General features: G+C 38.0%; 1 protein-coding gene across 3 annotated transcripts; it reads right to left on the bottom strand.

Moving 5' to 3' along the window:
* Positions 1–308: 308 nt before the first annotated feature.
* LDHB (lactate dehydrogenase B) lies at positions 309–17,447 on the bottom strand (the record flags this gene model as incomplete). Of its 3 annotated transcripts, XM_084254675.1 has the most annotated exons (7): positions 309–655; positions 1,956–2,079; positions 3,597–3,714; positions 6,282–6,455; positions 8,769–8,942; positions 10,036–10,153; positions 17,319–17,447. In XM_084254675.1, the coding sequence occupies 7 exons, from the start codon at positions 17,445–17,447 to the stop codon at positions 488–490; spliced, it is 1,005 nt and encodes a 334-aa protein (XP_084110801.1). In that variant the 3' UTR covers positions 309–487. The 3 variants fall into 3 exon arrangements, with proteins under 3 accessions (XP_084110801.1, XP_084110802.1, XP_084110803.1); XM_084254676.1 differs by lacking the exon at positions 8,769–8,942; XM_084254677.1 differs by lacking the exon at positions 1,956–2,079 and having other exon boundaries at positions 495–655.
* Positions 17,448–18,770: the final 1,323 nt, after the last annotated feature.

Below are 18,770 nucleotides of genomic sequence, written 5' to 3'. Positions count from 1 at the left end.
GAGGCTATGCATGTGTGGGGGTAGAGGGCATATGGGCAACCTCTATACCTTCCTCTGAATTTTGCTGTGAACCTAAAACTGATCTAAAGCAATAGTCTTTAAGTGAAATGGTAACTATAGAAAGTCTCAGGACAACAACAAAATCATAGAAAATGTTGTGACTGAGATTTGGGGGGTTGCTTGGGAGGAGAGGTACAAAGATGGATAGAATTTAGGAACTTTTATGATGTGAGGGAAGAATTATTTGAAAAATTGAAATCTTTCAGAAAGACTCTGGACGCCAAAGCACACTGCGGTAATTGCTTTTATTTGTTCAGGGGCTCATATTGCAAGCATTAAGCCAAGTGCGGGCTTTGATTCTGTGAGCCCAGATTCACATATTTAGGAGGATAAAAGCAGATTGAGATCCATGTATGTGGGTGAGAACTAAAGGCTCGTGGTTAATCACATTGTAGTTTTTAAGTGTCTACATCCTAGAAGCCTGAAGTCACAGATCTTTGAGGTCCTTCTGGATGTTCCACAGGGTATCTGCACTTTTCTTGAGTTGAGCAACCTCATCATCCTTCAGCTTCTGGTTGATAACACTGGTTAATCCACGAGCATTCAGGATACATGGGAGGCTCAGGAAGACTTCATTCTCAATGCCATACATCCCCTGCCACAACAAGAAAAGTGTTAAGATAGAGAAATTAATCCAGAGGCAAGAAAGATCAGAGGCCCTAGGTTTCAACAGAAAAGATTGGTAGAAAATCTGATTTTCATCATCCATAGGCCTATGTGTCCCTAATAATTAATTTTTAGGGTTTTGTACATAGATTATAACAATATACACTATGATAAAACTAGAAATTTATAAGGAAATATTAAGTACTTTATAGAAGTACATTTTTCTTTCTGCTTAGGAACTTTAATAACATTTTATATGTCTTTAAATTATACTGTATTTGTGGTTTTTAATGCACTACTTTTCATGAAATCCCTAGTTTCTTAAAATTCTTTAGTTAAGGAGGTGGTGGTTGACCTGCACAGTCCAGAACAGCAATCATAGGCTACTCAGAGGCAAGATTCTTTCAACATGCAAGAGTTGCTGGAGGAAAGATAGTATAATTTCCAGAACACTTTATTTAGCAGGTTACTTTATTATGTAAAGCTTTTAATTTCCTAAAGTTTTGTATATACGGCAGAGTAGAGAATGAATCATTATAGATATACTCTGAGATTTAGACATCATCTTTATTTTTCAAAATGTTGCTGTAGTATTTTAAAAATAACCTTACATATTTTATCCATAAATACTTCTATAGTTATCTCTTTTACTTGCTTCTTCTAATGTATTACATTTCCACTTCATTTTTTCCTCCCTGCCATTGACTTGTAGGAAACAAGTTATCTTAGATAATTTTGTAGTACAATTTTAGTTGTATTTAAAAACAATTGCTACATATATTGTTCTGGTTTTTGAATCAAACTAAATTTGCTAAGGTATTAAGTGCTACATCAAAGCATCCTACAGTTTAATACTATATATGGTTATATAGCTTAATACTGTATGTATCATTAAGCTATACTGTTTAATGAACCAAGCTACATAGCTAAATTACATAGTTTAACATTGTATATATAAACTATATAGTTTAAAATAATACTTATTCAATGATATATTTTGAGCATGTGCTGAATAAAATGCAGAGTTAATAATTAATTTGCCTTGTCATACAAGAGAGAATTATTAAAATTTATTTTATTGGATTCTTGGACCCACCCACAAGCTTGCGGGGTCACATGCTTTGTTGTCCCAGACTTCTATTAGAAAAGGAAGAATTTCTATAAAACTTTAAAATGCACAAATAACTGTGACCTGAGACTTTATTTTGCCTACTTTGAATGAACATTTTTTAATAGAATTCATTACTAGAAATCATGTTATAGATTATTTTATTATAGATATATTTTACCTTCACCATTGTTGACACTGGATGAATCCTAGACAGATTTTTGAACATGGATTCAATGAGATCAGCCACACTTAATCCAATAGCCCAGTTGGTGTATCCTTTTAGCTTAATGACCTCATAGGCACTAGAGTAAAAAAAAAAAAATCATGAGAGATCATTGAAACCAGAATTTATGTTTAACTCCTTTTTGCTTATTAACTGCTATCTTGAGTAAATTATTTAGCCTTTCTTGTCTTCTGTGAATTTCTTCCCTAAGTTTGTTAAATGAGCTAATATATATATGCAAAGTGTTTAAAATTGTGAACATTTCATGGTAGTGCTATATATACATGTGCTGGTAAGTTTAAATAATTTTTTGTACGCATGAATATTTATAGTTACAGCGGTAAAAGTGTTCGCTTTCCAACCAGTCTTTTTATTATAAACATGAATATTTCCAAAGATATTAATGAAGTCAGTAAACAGTAAAAGAAAACGGACTTCACATTTAAAGGACAAACGATACCTTGATTTTGAGGTCCCACTTACCACGGTCACCTAAAATACTATGATCAACTAACTTAAGAACAAAGTGATAACAATACCTTCCCTGGAAACTTTCTGAGCACAAACTGTATATCTCAGAATTCACAAAGGTTACCAAAACAAACACAATCTGATTGCAGAATTGAAACTAGCAGAGGGGGAGGATGTAGGGAAGTGAGCAAAGTGGGGAGAGACCCAGTGTACTGGGTTTAATTAATTTTTGGTGACATAGCTTTTTGTCTTAGCTAAGCCTGTTAAGCTGGTATCTGAAGTCATGTGAATTACTCAGTCATGCCAGGGCTCTCCTGATAGACATGAGAAGTATATGCATTGTTCTTTAACTTCTTTTTGGCTTTTATCTCTTACCGAAAAAATTCTATGCAAATAATGGCTAACATTTATTGAATGCTTACCAATGAAATGTGTGTGCATATAGGTGTGTGTGCTTTTACTCCACTTTTACAATAATTCTATTACCATGTGTTTACCTAAACGAAAACTGAGATTCAACTTTAAAAGTTAATGCTTCCTCAACACTCTGTAGTCAGTAAGTGTGGGTGCTGTGATAGTCAAGCCCATACTGTTTTGCTCTAGTCCAAAAGGACACCTTATTTCGTGAGAATTATGAATGTCCGAGAAATAGGACATCAGTAACAAAAGAAAATGTTAGTAACAAAAGAGATAGTTTCATAAAAAGAAGGGAAAGAGGGAGATTTTTACTTGAGAGTTGAAAGGTAAATACAACACAATGTCAGCAGTCAGCAGGGATTTTAGGCAATGAGACGAATAGTGTCTAGGTTAGTTTTCCAGTTAAAGTCAAAGTTAGTTTTTCAATAGGAGACCATTTGAAAGCCCTTCTTACTTGTTAATTCCATGTGCTACTCTTGTTAACTCTACAACTGAGCTTCTCCAGAAAGAAAATATTTGCTTTGTCCAAGGGGACTGGCATAGCAAGTATGACCAGTGTGAGTTAGTCTTCTCTGTTTTCCGAAGACAATGGCTGCATACTTACTATATTCAGAGTTTATCTGAGCAGACAGTCTCAAAAGTTGTTCATCATTTTATCCAAGTAAAGATGAAATACATTGTCCTAGATCAAGACCCCTTTCCTTTTACCTTTCAACCACCATCTTATGCACTTCCTTCCAGTTTTCACTATCATTATCTGTCCCCATTGCCGGATTCAGCTCTTGGAGAGAAACACCTGCCACATTTACACCACTCCATACTGCCACTGTGAAAACAAACCAAAAAAAAAAAAAAAAAAAAAAAAAAAAAAGCATTATTTTATGTATTTCTGACACTTTTTAAAAATCCTTCTGATTTGTGAAATCACAAGGGTATAGCAAACTTTTGGTGTGAGGAATTTTTAGTCTTCCTTCCACTTATTTTCCTATTATAAGCTCATTTCTTCTGGAATTAAGTGGAAAAAAAATTCTTGGATAAGACCTAAATATCGTTTAATTATCTTTAGATTTCCTAATGCCACAGATTCAACCTATTTCTCAACACATACTCCATGTAACTACTGTGAGCTTTTCTGGTCTTAACTGAATCACATTTCCTCCTAAGAGGGCCTCCACAGACAGGGCAAAAGCATCTCCATGATTGACTTTATCTTCTGGAGATTTTGATACACCAAAACAATCCCCTTACCTACTCTTAACACCTCCTATGCAGTCAAATATATGCTGAAGATGCAGGTGTGCAAAGATGAGTGAAGACATGAGGTGTGGCACAGGCAAGCTAAGAACCCTCTGGAGAAACCGGCAAAGGAAACTAAAACAATCGAATGAGTTCTCACAGAGGCATGGAGAGGGTGCAATAAAAGTTAAGGGTCCACTTAACGTAAAGGGAAAGAGTTATCAGAGGGGCTACCAAAAACAGGCATTTGAAATGGACCCTGAAATGTAAGTATGTGTTTCCAAGGACCTTTGGAGAACACTGTGGACTCAGGAAGTAAAGAGGCAGGGGTAGAGTCTAGCATGGCTGGAATCAGTGAGGCAGGGCATATAAGACCCCTTGTAAATCCACAACTTTTGTGAATTCAAGTAACTGTGGAAAGAACTAGGGCATTGCCGTGGTTCTGATGAAAACTATGAGATCCATATAATTATGCCTAAGTGAGCATGGTTTAATTCTCTTTCACGCCATGTACACAATATAGATCAATGTGGGAAAGGCAGAACTTGATGTTTTGACAAAATGATAGCTTAATGAGTGAACAGAACATTAACTAGGAGTCAGTTATGCCACTAACTAGCGAAAGGATCTTCAGCAAGGCACTGTGTCTGCTTGTCTCAATTTTTAATCCATTAGAAGGAAAGTCTTCAACTAGATGACATGTAATATCACTTCCAGATCTGTGGGTCTAGTAACTCTGTAATTGTAATAACTAGCATCTATTGAACTCTCATTATACACCAGTTACTGTGCTAGTTACTTTCTAGGTACACCAATTATTGTATATAAATTCGACAAATCTTTGGATATAAAGACTCTTGAATGAAAATGTGTCAGAAAAAAACCAGCATTAATATATAAGAATGCATGAAAACAATGTGAAGCCAGCTTCTTATAATACCATGTAAGGCCTTCACTAAAATCACATTACACACTCATACTAAATTCAAAGGAAAATTTACACCTTAACCTTTTAAGGGAAAAACTAGGGAAAAAATAGTCTTTACATACAGGCAGATTTAGTAAAATGAATATTATCATTATTATTGATAGTAAAATGGATTATTATGGCTTTAAACTGTAAGCCCATTCAATGTATTTTGGGTTAATAAATAGATTTAGAATTATAAAATACAATCAGAATTGTTCAGAAATATTTTTAATAAAAAACTTTGGACTTTGGAACAGAAATATTGATTTAAATGAAAAGAAACATTAAAGAAAGTATTGTAAAAAAGATAGAAGTGTGATACAATTTTAATGTTGTTTGCTTCTAACAATGACTCATTTCTGCCTACTGACTACTTGAATTTCTAAAGAAAATATTTGATTTCTCAAGTGGTCTCTTACTACTTAAGTGGTTCACATATGATAAAAAATCAGGTTTATTTTATTCTAGACTAGTTGATACTGCTGATTGAAAAGTTTGTTACCCATTTCATTTCTCCAATAAAACAATGAATATAACAGTGCTGCAGAGGGCCTAGAAGCGAAATTATACCAGAAGCATGAAGCATACCTATGCCCAGACCTTGGTTTCTAAATACTATTCTTCCTGAAAGGAAAACAGGGCTCATGGGAGAAAAAGCCGATCCCGCAATGGGAAAGCAGAAAGAGAGGCACCTGGCGCCTTTGTTGTCCAACAAGGAAGGGCTCAGTGATAAAATTTGTCAAAGAGACAGAGGTCAACTTGAAGTCTGCTACTGGCCAAGGCTGGGATGATTTGTGTACTATAATGATAGTGGCAGAACATTTATAAAATCAAATAAAAATCTGAGTCAACATTGATATAAATGTGTGAATAAAAATGGGGAAGAGAAAGTTCTTTTAAAACACAGTGCAATTAATAAATATAGAGGAAATATGAAATTAGAATATTTGACAATCACCACAATACTTTATTAACCAAGAATCATGAATGAATATTAAGCTTAGTAGGCAAAAAACTGATAAGGAATCAGATATTCCCCCAGTCAGTATCTAAGTATGCCCCCACAAATTACTTTTTGTAATGTAAAGTATATGAATATATAAAAATAAATTTTAAACCAATCCCAAATATCACTATAGCAAGAACAGTACTGAAAGTATATAGTCTATATTTTCAATTATTTTTACCACTTGAGTCGCCATGTTCTCCCAAAATCCATCCATGGCAGCTGCTGGGATGAATGCCAAGTTTTTCAGCCATGAGATAGCGAAATCTAGCAGAATCCAGATTACACCCACTTCCAATCACACGGTGCTTGGGTAATCCACTTAGTTTCCAGGTAACATATGTGAGAATATCCACTAAAATTTTTAGAATAGCATAGGTAAGTAAATCAAAACTTTTCAAGTGCTGTGTCAATGAGCAGATGCCTGGCTTCCTCCTCCCCTCCCCCAGCCCGGGAATGATTGGCTACAAAGATGTAAATACTTTGACTTTTCATAGTTAGCAATAAGGGGGATGAAAGAGATGAGAAAGTATTTAAGTCTTTTTTTTTTTTTTTTAAAGATTTATTTATACAAGCACTGGGTACAGTCAGAGGCACAGGAGGGTGAGAGGATTCACCAGAGCGGAGAACAGAACAGGCAGACCGACTAAACACATTGCTGAGGGGAGCAGTGGGCGGCAGGAGAGGTCTGCGCGCCATGTGGGACCCTCGCCTGGAGGCCTGGGATGGAACCGGCACTGCAGAGGCTGCGGGCAGCTTCGCAACCCAGCGCTCAACCTCTGCGCCACCGGGGAGGCCCGAAAGTATTTAAGTCTTATGCTGAGATATTGTAAAATATGAGAAGTGCAATTCTGTAGTTTTGTATTTATGTTATTGAAACAAGAATACACGAGATCCTTGCAGATTAATTAACTTACTATATGTGGAAATAAAGAGAAAAAGGATTGAGTGAGATCATCACTTATGTTTCTTCTCATTCTAACACTGCATGACTGTGGGGACTGTCATCATAAACCAAAAGCCGTCAGTTACTAATTACCAAGTATGCCACTATAAAATTTCCTGGGCACATGGTAAGAATTCTATAAACTATTAGAACAATACAGGGCATTAAGATTTTTTTTTACTGTTTAATGGCAGCGCCTCTATGACAGAATCTTACTCTGCTTTGGCGTAGCCCTGAGACCCCAGAACATAAAACCTGTTGCTCTAGACAGGATAATAGCACTTATAATATAAGCTGTTGGGGGAAAAAAAAAAAGGTAGAAAAATATGCACACAGGAAGACAAGGGCTTCATCTCGCAGTCTCTACCTCCACACTCAGATATAGACACCACTCAGTTTAAGGTCGTTTTGGACTTGGCATAAACTCTCCCTTGAAAAAGTTGTATAACTAGGACCTCCCTGGTGATGCAAGGGGTTAAAACGCAGCACTGGAAGCTATCCACTGCAGCACGAGTTCGATCCTCAGCCTGGGATCTACCCACAGTGGCACAGCAGACCTCTCCTGACTCACCCGCTGCTCCTCTCAGCAGTGTATTTCAGTAGATCCACCTGTTCTATTCCTCACTCTGTCTGTGGTGAATCCTCTCACCCCCGCACCTCTGGCCTATACCCCAGTACTTGTATGCATAAATAAATAAATCTTAAAAAAAAGGTGTATAACCAGTAACCAGTTTTAATAACCCCCGGGCTGGCTATGACAACTTCTTATGTACCAACTATTTGTCATTTCTATTCTACATCAATCTGCCACTAGATATTTATGAGGTGTTTTAGGTACAAGATCAAATTATTTTTTTCAATTCAGGATTGTAGAGAATAAAGAATAATAAGAAAATAATCTCTGTTCTTGCTGGCTCCCAACACTCAATATTGCAGGACCTATAAGGATTCTCTGGGTTCTTTTTCACAGTCTTTCTCTATTGAAGTGTCAGATATCTGTTTTACCATTTTATCAATGTTAAAATGGTATGATGCTCACTGAAAAACAGTATGTTTCATGGAAAATTATAGACCAAAAAGTGTCAGATAATGAATTTAACTGGTCAGACCGAAAAAAAAAATGCAATTATTTTTAACCAGCAGTACTAATGGTTATTCTGCAAATGTTGATTTGGCAATGAAGGCAGCTTCTAAATTTCATCATTTGGTGTTAGCATGTATTTACCTATCAATACAGTCTATTTCTAGCTTTAAAACCAGACTGATTAATGTCTTTCTTAAACTCTTCTCAAAAATCAATCTGATTCTATCCTGCAGAGTTTTAGAGATATGGATACTAGAATGAATTTTCTGGAAAACAGGAGGTCAAATATGCTAGAATGTTTCCTACAAATTGAAACCACATTTCAACCTTTCATTATGCATCCCAAGATAATCTTTAAGAAAATTTGGACGCTTTTAAACTTTTCAACAAACCCAGATGAAACAAACAGATGACACTGCTTTATATAAAACTCTTCTCATATTTTTAAACATTTGGCCTGGGACAGAGCCATTTGTTTAGCAAACAGTATTCTTGTGGCCAATAACAGAAGACACATGAATGGCTTCTGCTGTGAATACTAGAACAGATTTTTTGTAAGTTCCAAAAAAAGCAAAATAAAACAGAACCCCAAAACACCAAATTTCACAGAACGGAATCTTGAAGCATCAAAACATCACCTGGGTTGGAGACCACAATGATGATGCAATTAGGGCTGTACTTGACAATCTGAGGGATAATAAACTTGAAGACATTCACATTCCTCTGCACCAGATTGAGACGACTTTCTCCCTCCTGCTGGCGGACTCCTGCGGTTACCACCACTATCTTAGAGTTGGAGGTCACAGAGTAATCTGGATGAAGAAGGAAAAAGGTACTTCAAATATACCTTCTCATCAGAACATGAAACCTAAATGTACATAAGCTTCTATGATAGAACTTATCTGAGAACCTGTTTTCTGTATTAGAAGATTTTGAAGCACAATTCTCCGGTTGCCTCTTCCTCATTGAGCTATATGGAAACCTCCAACCATAGACTTGACATAGAGAATGTATCAAAGAAATTAAAAAGGCCCTAGTGATGTTTATGACTAACAAATTCAAAATGCTGACTTTAGAGAATACTGGATTGTCAATAGGAACAGGCGTCTCCAAGGTTTGCTGTGTTGATGCAGTTTGTGAAGGCTCAGGAAGGCACTGAAGTATTTGCGTCTAGAAATTGATTTCTAATAGTCAACCTTTAAAGGAAGGTTTTTTTTTTCACTTTTAGCAGTGAGTTTCTCTGGGGAGTATTTTTCCCTCAAGGAAGTGTGTCCATTCCCAAAATACAGACATTATGATTTGATGTGATGTGATCTGATGTTTACACATTTGATGTTTGCACATAGCAAACTGTGTTGCTATTTGCCTTTTGAGTTATTAATACTTTCATCAGTTTCCTCTGCCATAAAATGGAGATAACTGGGTCCACTGCTCATAAGGTTGTTGGGAAGATGAGGTGAGATACGCAAATCTTCCAGAGCCCAGAATACCAATACTCGAGTGCATAACAGTTATCAGGACTCATATTGTCAAACCCAGATGTCTACATCTTCAGGCATGTCACAATGGGGTGGCAGTGTTGGTGTATCTGCTAAGTAGAATAGAGATGGCCAGAATATAGGTTTGTCTCATTTCTTCAAGGCACTCCAATTGCACTGTGCAAATTTTTCCTGTCTAAGACATTCTTATTCTCAGATATGCACATTATGATACAATTTCCAAAAATGTTATATACCAAATATGTTGAAGGCATCTGAGGAAGAATTATTCAGGTAACACTAGTGGTTTCGTACTCAGGAAAAAAGAAGAAAATGTCAACATCAGATTCACCAGGATGAAGACTGATTTTTATCAGTGAGGACATCAGATTCTTATTAGACCACTCTGGGCATGAAATGAAGCTACCTTTATCCGCCACGATTTTAGGTGTCTGAAGAAATAAGCTGCCATGCTGCAGATCCATCATTTCTCCTTTGAGTTTATCTTCCAAAACATCCACAAGGGCCAGTTCATCTGCCAGAGACTATAAAGACAAAAACAGGTGTTGATATATCCAAGGTCATTGTGAAGCCTCAGCTCACATGCAACAGAGCCCCCTTGAAATGGCACAGTGCCAATGTCAAACACCTAGAGGATTTTACCATGGGGTTAGGGGTGCTCTTTAAACAAATTTATCACAAAAACTTTTGACTAATAAATTACTAAAACTTAAGCAGTGAATTTTTAGAATTTCATTTCCTAGCACTCAACTAGGATCCAAATAGCATGCTGTGTCACCTTAAAAATACGCAGGCCTGAAAGAATTCTCTGGGTTCAGTGGTTGCCTCAGGCAGACCAGTCTTCACTTTTATGGAGGGTGGTGCTGAAGATTCAACCAGATCCACAGACACCTTTGGGCAGTATATGCCCCTAGTTTGGAGGGCTTCTGAGGGGCAGATTTGGTTTAAACAACCAAGAGTTTGAGTTTACTTTGTAGTAGGATTTGAAGCCCAAGTTGAAGCTGAAATGCTCAGGTTAGATTTAACCAACTGAAATGTGTCACTGGGGAAAGGTACAGGTGTCTTATAGGTACAGGTACAGTAGTCCAGGACCAGTAGATTCTCCATATATGATCTACCAATCTTGCCTCGTCTCAGAGTTCTCTTGTTTTCTTGTCCCATTGTCATTTTCTGCCACCCATCCAAAACAAAACCTTAAGTCAGAAAGAATACCATTTTATCTTCATCTACTATTATCATGTTCCACGAAACATGCTTTATGTGTAACATGTTATATTTATGTGTTCTCTTAAGTCTGCATAAATAGTGGAGCATAAAAATAAAGCCCTGGGCCTCCTTGGTGGCGCAGGGGTTAAAGACAGCACTATCAAGCTACCGCCAGCCACTGCAGCACAAGTTCGATCCACTGCCTGCTAGGAAGCAACCCACACGGCAGAGGAGACCTCTCCTGCCTCACCGGCTGCTCCCCTCAGCAGTGTTTTCAGTCTGTCTCCCTGTTCTGCTCCCTGGTCTGTCTCTGTTGAATCCTCTCACCCTCCTGCACACCTCTGCCCTGTACCCTAGTTCTTGTGTACATAAATAAATATATCTTAATAATAATAATAATAATAAAGGAACCCTCAGAAGGAAGCTTACTGTTGCTCACTTGAAGTTAGACAGCTGTAGGGATTCTAAAAAACAGTCGATCTGCCTGTTCTACTCCCCACTCTTTGGTGAATCCTCTAACCCCCCACACCTCTGGCCTACTTATACCCCAGTTCTTGTATACACAAATAAATCTTTAAAAAAATATTTAAAAGTTCTGAAAAATACTTATCCCTTCCATTGCAATATAATTCAAGCCTTACTTTTACTGTTTTTAGAGCCTCGAGCAAAATCATCAGCTTGATATACCAATACTGGAGCTGACTTAACATGAAAATACCTCTTCCAAGGAGAATGGTGATTGGCTATACAAATGGAGGGTGTTGATGTGCAACAGGGTGGGTAAATATCGGGGCTCAGAAAGCGCTTTGAAGGACTAGGTAGGATGGAATAGGAGATGTCAGAAAGGTGCTGACCAGTGAGAAGCAGAGAGACAGCCAATAAGAAAACTTGACCTACTTTAGCTTGCCAGCAAAAGCAGGTCCCTCTCTGTAGCTCAGGAATGAGCACCATCCCCGTTTTCTAGAATCCCTACAGCTGTCTAACATCAAGTGAGCAACAGTAGGCTTCCTTCTGAGGGTTTTTTTATTAAGATTTACTTATGTACACAAGAACTGGGGTATAGGCCAGAGGTGTAGGAGGGTGAGAGGATTCACCAGAGACAGAGCAGGGAGCAGAACAGGCACACAGACCGAAAATACCGCTGAGGGGAGCAATGGGTGAGTCAGAAGAGGTCTGCTGTGCCATATGGGTAGCTTCCTGGCCAGCCGGCAATTGAACCGGCACTGCAGAGGCTGCAGACAGCTTCATAGTGCTGCGTTCAACCGGCTGCGACACCAGGGAGGCCCCCTCCTGAGGGTTTCTATAAGACCTCAGCCTCCTTGTAAGGGAGGACTATGGTCTTCATTGCAAACAACTCTTTTCCTAACCGCAAAAATCACCATTTTGTGAGCTGGGATTTCAAGGGATGTATTTTCTCATGCCCAACTACTAGCGTTGTATTTCATCCATTTTTATTTCATCCATTTTTATTTCAGCATGGGTTTTGACACTTTTGAAACAGTTTGTTCCTCTTGCAGCCTCTGACATCACACAGAACTCTCATTTGTGTTTTCTTTAGCTCTAAAAGAATGTAACATAACTTAATAATAGCCAGTAACCTTCTGTCAAGGAACTAGACTGCTAGGAATATCACTCTTATTTTAGTAACATCACATGTGCGATACTGAAGTCAACAGGGCAAAGCAGTTTGGGGCTTAAGTGGAAAAGGATGTCACAGGATCTCAGAGCCTCTCTTTTGTTTCAGTGGGTGTACAGAATTGGCTGAGAAGTGCATACTCAGCTGGTGAGGAAGGAAGAGATCCAACACTCTAACAAAAATAATTGAAGTGCTGAATTTAGCTGCATTTGCATCACTGAACATGCCCCCAGGGTGGAGGCAAACAGAAGAGGTGTGAGTAAGTACTGATGCCTTGAATAGCTTTCCCTCTTTAACACACATATTGAATATACCTTATATATTTCATTTAAGCTATACATATATTTAAAATACTTTTTGAAACAGCAAGCTTTAACAGCATAAGCAGTAAGAACCAGGTCAGTTAAAGGTCCAGGTCAGTTAAAGTCTACAATATCACTGTTGAAACCTTATTTAACCTCCTACAGAAATGTCCTTAAACCTAGAGGTCTATGTGGACCAGACACAGCCAAGTCTGACTCTTGGTCCTCTTAGCTAATAAGGCACCACCACTGATATCTAGATATTCATTCAGTGGTTGCAGTCATCTATTCAAGTGCTTGGCCTGCATGACATTTTGTGGAAGGAAAAGGCATAAATTTCCCCAAATAATTATGAAATGGACAAGCACTCTTAGCTCATTAATTTTTTTCCTCTAGAATGTCACTTCCATCTTATGTTAGATATTGTTTGTCTGTTTCTGAGCTTTTCGTCTGCATTGATCTGTCTATTCTTGCACAAATACCAAATTTTAATTATGTCTGGCTTTTAAGCCAAATCCTGTGCTGCAAAGCTACTTGGCATCATATGGCTGCCATCATACTGCTACTTCTAATGCTCTGTTTTACCACAAGAACTGGCTACAGAAGAGAGATGTGAGGATAGATACTTAAACCAAAAACAGATGGACACAGAGGCGAAGGGAACCTTGCAGGGAAGCTCTGTAAGACCATGCGAGGTCCACATTCAGAGTTCCTCTTGGCAGACCTGTGACTAGTGGAACAGAAGTCATGTTCGGTAATAAAAATCATCATAATGAAGCTATGATAAAAACTTAAAGTTTACTTGTAATAGTGGGAATATTCATTTAGCACAAAGTGTATATTCATTTATTAAACATGCCAGACATCACTCTACTAATCAGGAATACAGTAATGAGCATACTCAGCAAAGTCCCTGCTCATGTATCAGGAAGGGAATAGGAAGTAAGCAATCTAGTTAAGATGATTTCTGATGGAAGTTATAAAGACCATAAAACAGGGTGGTGATACAGTTCCTGGGAGGAAAGTTTACTTTATATTAGATATAAAAGTGTGATATGAATGATGGGGAGGAGTCAATCTCATGAGGATCTAGGGTGAACATTCCAGGTGACGGCAAGTATAAAGGTTTAAGCAGAACTGAGCTTGGTGTTTTGGAGACAGAGAGCAGATGGTGGATTCTGGCAATACCACCACGCTGTATTGAAGGTGCCCCCTGAGTGGGTCATCACCTCATTCTGTGACACAGGTAGGGAGAGAGAGAAATATAGGTGCCACCTCTCAGATTTTAAGCAAGAACACAGTGTGTGGGCACTGTCAAACTATTAGAAAATTTTAAGAAGCTACTATTGTTAAACAAGGTCACTATAGTTATTATGCAGGCAATTAGGGTGGAGAGTGGGCAAGAGAAGCAGGAAATACCTGAGTCTTACGATGTGAGACACTGCAGTGGGCTCTAACTAGGGTGTAGTGTCCTCACCTCTCCTGTTCCTAGCTTCACTTGCTTTCTGGGGCCAAAGCAATGAGCAGTTTCAGTAAAGCACACCAGCAGTGGAATCAAACAACCTAGATCTGGCATGATCTATTTGATCTTTATCAAGCTGCTTAGCCTTTCTGAGTCAGTCTTTTTCCAGCAGTCATATATAGATGACATATATAAATGACAACACCCCCTACAGCTGTTGGGGAGAAATAAGAATAGGTAATGTCAAACACCACATGACCCAGCAGTGCTAATTTCCTTTCTCTATTAAATTAGTGTAGTTTCTAATCCTTTCTAAATATGAGTAACAATTTGAAACACTTTAATCCTTACCCATTAAAATAAGATGTAAACATATTTAATTAGTCAAATGGTCTTGAAACAAGGCAATCATTTATTCACAGCATCTAAACTGGATAATTCCTTCAGGACTAACAGCAGTTTGTTCCCTCAAACTCTTGAATTAGACCAAAGTATTATGTAACTGCAGGTATGGTCTCAACTGAATTATTTACTGAAGAGGATTTTAAATTTACACCTAATTATAGAAGTATCCTTCTAGAATCACGATTGCTCAGATATACTTTCCTGAGAAGCCCAAATTTTGAGATTATCAGGAGGCCAGAAAGTCTGTAGTGTTTCATAAACATACTATGTTTTTAACTGGCTAAATAGCAGCACAGGATGAAAGGAAGTTTGAGAGTCACTGTGGTTAGAATTTTGGAATCCTGGGTTCAAAACACAGCTGCTTCCACCAGTATGTGACTGAGGGCAGCCCACGCCATCTCTCTGGGTCTTAGCTACTCATCTGAAAACACGGTACAAAGAGTTCCCGTTTCTTGAGGTTGTTCTTTAGGATAAAGTATTTTAGTAAAAACACTTTCAGTGTGCTACACACTCAATGTTTTAAAAGAAACGTGAGCAGGAATACTTATTTTTACTGCCATGAGCAAGTGCTTATTTAAATTCCCTGTAAGTTGGCAGGCAGCTAGCCTAAATCACAGGCACCCAGTCAACTAAAACTAGCTGGAAAAAATGCAAATTATCAAGTTTTCATTGGTGCACATGACAAATTTTCATCAATGTCTTTGATAACCTTTTCTCAGTAAAGAAGCAGAATTTGTTACTTTAGCATTCTGCAAACAGAAATATGTTTGGCTTGGAGTTGTTCAGGCAGCATTCACACTGATACAAAGGGGCAGTGTGCGGCAATTGCCTACAGAAGGCAAGGCAGCATTTTTTGGGGGGAAAGCTGCCTACATTTAAAGCAGGCTTCAGAAAGAACAAGGAATCAATTCATTGAGCTAAATAAAAAAAGGGCTCTTTTCTTTGAAGTCCTTGGACACTGAAGTAAACTAAATATGGTTTGACCTACAAGGGTGTGTATGTGTGTTGTGTGTATATACATGAGGCAAGACAGAAAGGTATGGTGGTATATAGGGAAAATACAATCTGGAAGAGTAGAAATGGTAATAGCACATTTCTAACATTGTATCTCTTGATTATGTGAGAATACGTCTATTCTTAGGAAGTGGCCTGATGTCTGCACGTGTTCTCAAATGGTTCAGAAATAAAGCTGTATGTATGTACACGTATGTACACATACACACACACACATAAAAGATAAAGACAATAAAACAAAGTGTTCCCGGGCCTCCCCAGTGGCACAAGGGGTTAAGCACAGCACTGTGAAGCTATCTGCAGCATGAGTTCCATCCCTGGCCAGCCAGGGAGCTACCCACATGGTGCAGCAGATCTCTTCTGCCTCACTCGCTGCTCCCATCAGCAGTGTATTTCAGTCAGTCTGCCTGTTCTCCCCACTCTGTCTGGTGAATCCCCTCGCCCCAACCCCACTCCCTAACCCCCCACCTCTTGCCTGTAACCCCAGCTCTGTATGCATAAACAAATTAATCTTTAGCAAAAAAACCAAAATGTTCAGCATTGCTAAGTTTGGGTGAAGTGAATATAGAAGTCTCACCTTTTTTTTTTTTTTGCTATTCTTGCAAATTTTCTCTAAGTCTTAAATTATTTCAGAATAAAACTATTGGGTCAAAGTTTGAGAGGAATGATGGGATATTTCCAGCACCTCAGAAATCCACTGGGCAGATTATTTCTTAATTGTAGAGGGCTATGGGAACTTTGCAGCAGAGAAATCTTAAGAGTCACCAATCCAACCCAAGCATTCTTGGGCGCTGTCAGTAATGGGACAAAATGAACATCATGTGCCCCCAGATGTGGTGTGTGGAAGGACATGAAATCACTAAGTCATAACTCCACCCTAAATTTTAACCTGATTAACCCCACCCTAAATTTTAACCTGAACAGTTACAAGAAAACATCAGATTAATGTGAATTGGGGGACATTCTACAAAACTGGCAAGGACTCTAAAAATGTGCATGACATGAGACAGAGAAAGGCTGAATTCTGAATTAAAGAAGAATAAGAAGGTGCCTCCCTGGTGGTGCAGGGGGTTAAGTTCAGCACTATGAAGCTATCAGCAGCCACTGCAGCATGTGTTTGATCCCTGCCCAGGGAGTTACCCACATGGCTCAGCAGACCTCTCCTATCTCACCCGCTGCTCCCCTCAGCAGTGAACTTCAGTAGATCTGCCTGTTCTGCTCCCCACTCGGTCTCTGGTGAATATTCTCATCCCCCACACCTTTGGCCTGAACCCCCGTTCTTGTATACATAAATAAATCTTTTTTAAAAAATGAGAGGAAGAAAAAAGACAATAAAGGAGAATGAGAAGAACCGACAAGTACATAAAACCATGATCTTGGATGAGGATGAACAGCTAAAAACATCTCTAAAGCAGCGGGAGAACTTTAAGTCTGGGTACTGTGTACAGACACTAACAATGTCAAGTTCCCTTGCTGTAGGAACTAGAGTGTGGCTACAGAGGAAGAATACTACCTTAGTAGATGCCTGGGCATGTATTTAAAGGTGAAGTGCCACATTTGTAACTTACTTAAAATGATTCAGGGGAAAAAGAAAAAAACATTTAAAGACCCAATGAAATAATGAAGTTCCTGTAGAGACTCATGTTCGGTGTCCCGAAATGTACCTTTCCCAGAATGCTGATGGCACAGGCCATACCAACTTGTCCAACACCCACTACAGTGATCTTATTGTTCGGGACCGTTGCCTTTTCTTCTGCAACTGGTGCAATCAGTTTTTCCTTAAGAGTTGCCATTGTGCACTGCAAGAAAAGAAAATCAAAACATTATAAGTATATTCACACATGAAAGCTAGGCAGTACAGTCCTTAGGATGTCACTCTTATAAATTGGGGTGACAGGTTAAGGGCCTAATGATATTTTAGAACATAGGCTATATTTAAAATAACCACATGACCATTTAATGGAGAATTTAATCAAGACAAAAATCTTCATGTAGTCCATTAGAATTGAGGTTCTCCTCTTTAGCCTGTGATTCCATGTTAGCACTTAACCAGTTGTTACAATTTTGTCTTAGAGTTGTTCACTTATTGGCTAAAAGGCATAATTATATTTAAATCAGTTTGTTTCTCTTCCCCTTATGAAGAATTGATGTGTAACTTTGTAAACTAACTGAAGGCCCAGTATAAACACACATATAAGCTTGGTCTGAAGGAATAAATTGCCAGTTATGACAATAATGTCTATAACTAGTGGTGATTATCATTCTTGGAAGTTAAGGACTAACTGGTTCTTCTACTTTCAGTCTCACTTAAAATGTGTTACAGTGTACTGTACACACACTATGTATTCTTAATAAAGACAGTAACTATAAAATAGTCATGTCTATGCAAAATCTGTAAAAATCTTACTCTGAATTGCTTTTAAGTGCATGTTGGAAGCCTCTTGGAAAGTGGGTAGATACTTTCAGGGGCTCACATTAGGAGAATGAGCCTTGGAATCAGTTTCTTTTAGCCATTAAAGAACAAACCAAAAAATAAAATTGAAGGCTCTTTGAAAACATTCAATATAGTAACACCAAATTTATCTCAGCTAGCAGATAAACAGCTATATTTTCTGGGAAATAAAAACAAGTGGTAAAACTTATCGGAAAAAAAAAAAAAAACTTATTCCACAGCAATTATTACCATACAAAAATATACCTTCTTAGAAAAGTGATACAGAGCAGAAGTAAGCTTTCTTCATACTATCACTTTTAACTGTAACGCATTATAATCACTATTATTTTAGTTTTCTTTTTACCCTTTGAGATTAATCCATTGAGACTACTGTACTGTACCTGTTCCAAACTGTGCCCTGGCCTCCCAGTCTATTCTTGTTTCTCATCTGCAAAGGACCAAGTAACAAAATCTAGCTTTGGCAACTGTATATGAAGTAAGAGTTAGTAAGGCTCTGAGTTGGGATAAAGTACTTGAATTTGGAGATAACTGTGACTGTTTTCTTCTCTTAACTAATTTTTCATACAAAATATTTTCCCCAATGTTATAGGGACTAGATCGAGGGTTATTTTTCCTTTACATTTTCCATTTTCTAACAAATTTTCTAAGGGACATTTTCCAT

The sequence above is a fragment of the Talpa europaea genome (genome assembly GCF_964194135.1).
Source record: "Talpa europaea genome assembly, chromosome: 15".
In the NCBI taxonomy this organism is placed as follows: Eukaryota; Metazoa; Chordata; class Mammalia; order Eulipotyphla; family Talpidae; genus Talpa; species Talpa europaea.
The sequence above is the reverse complement of the archived record's forward strand: the minus strand, read 5'-3'. Positions and strand labels throughout refer to the sequence as shown.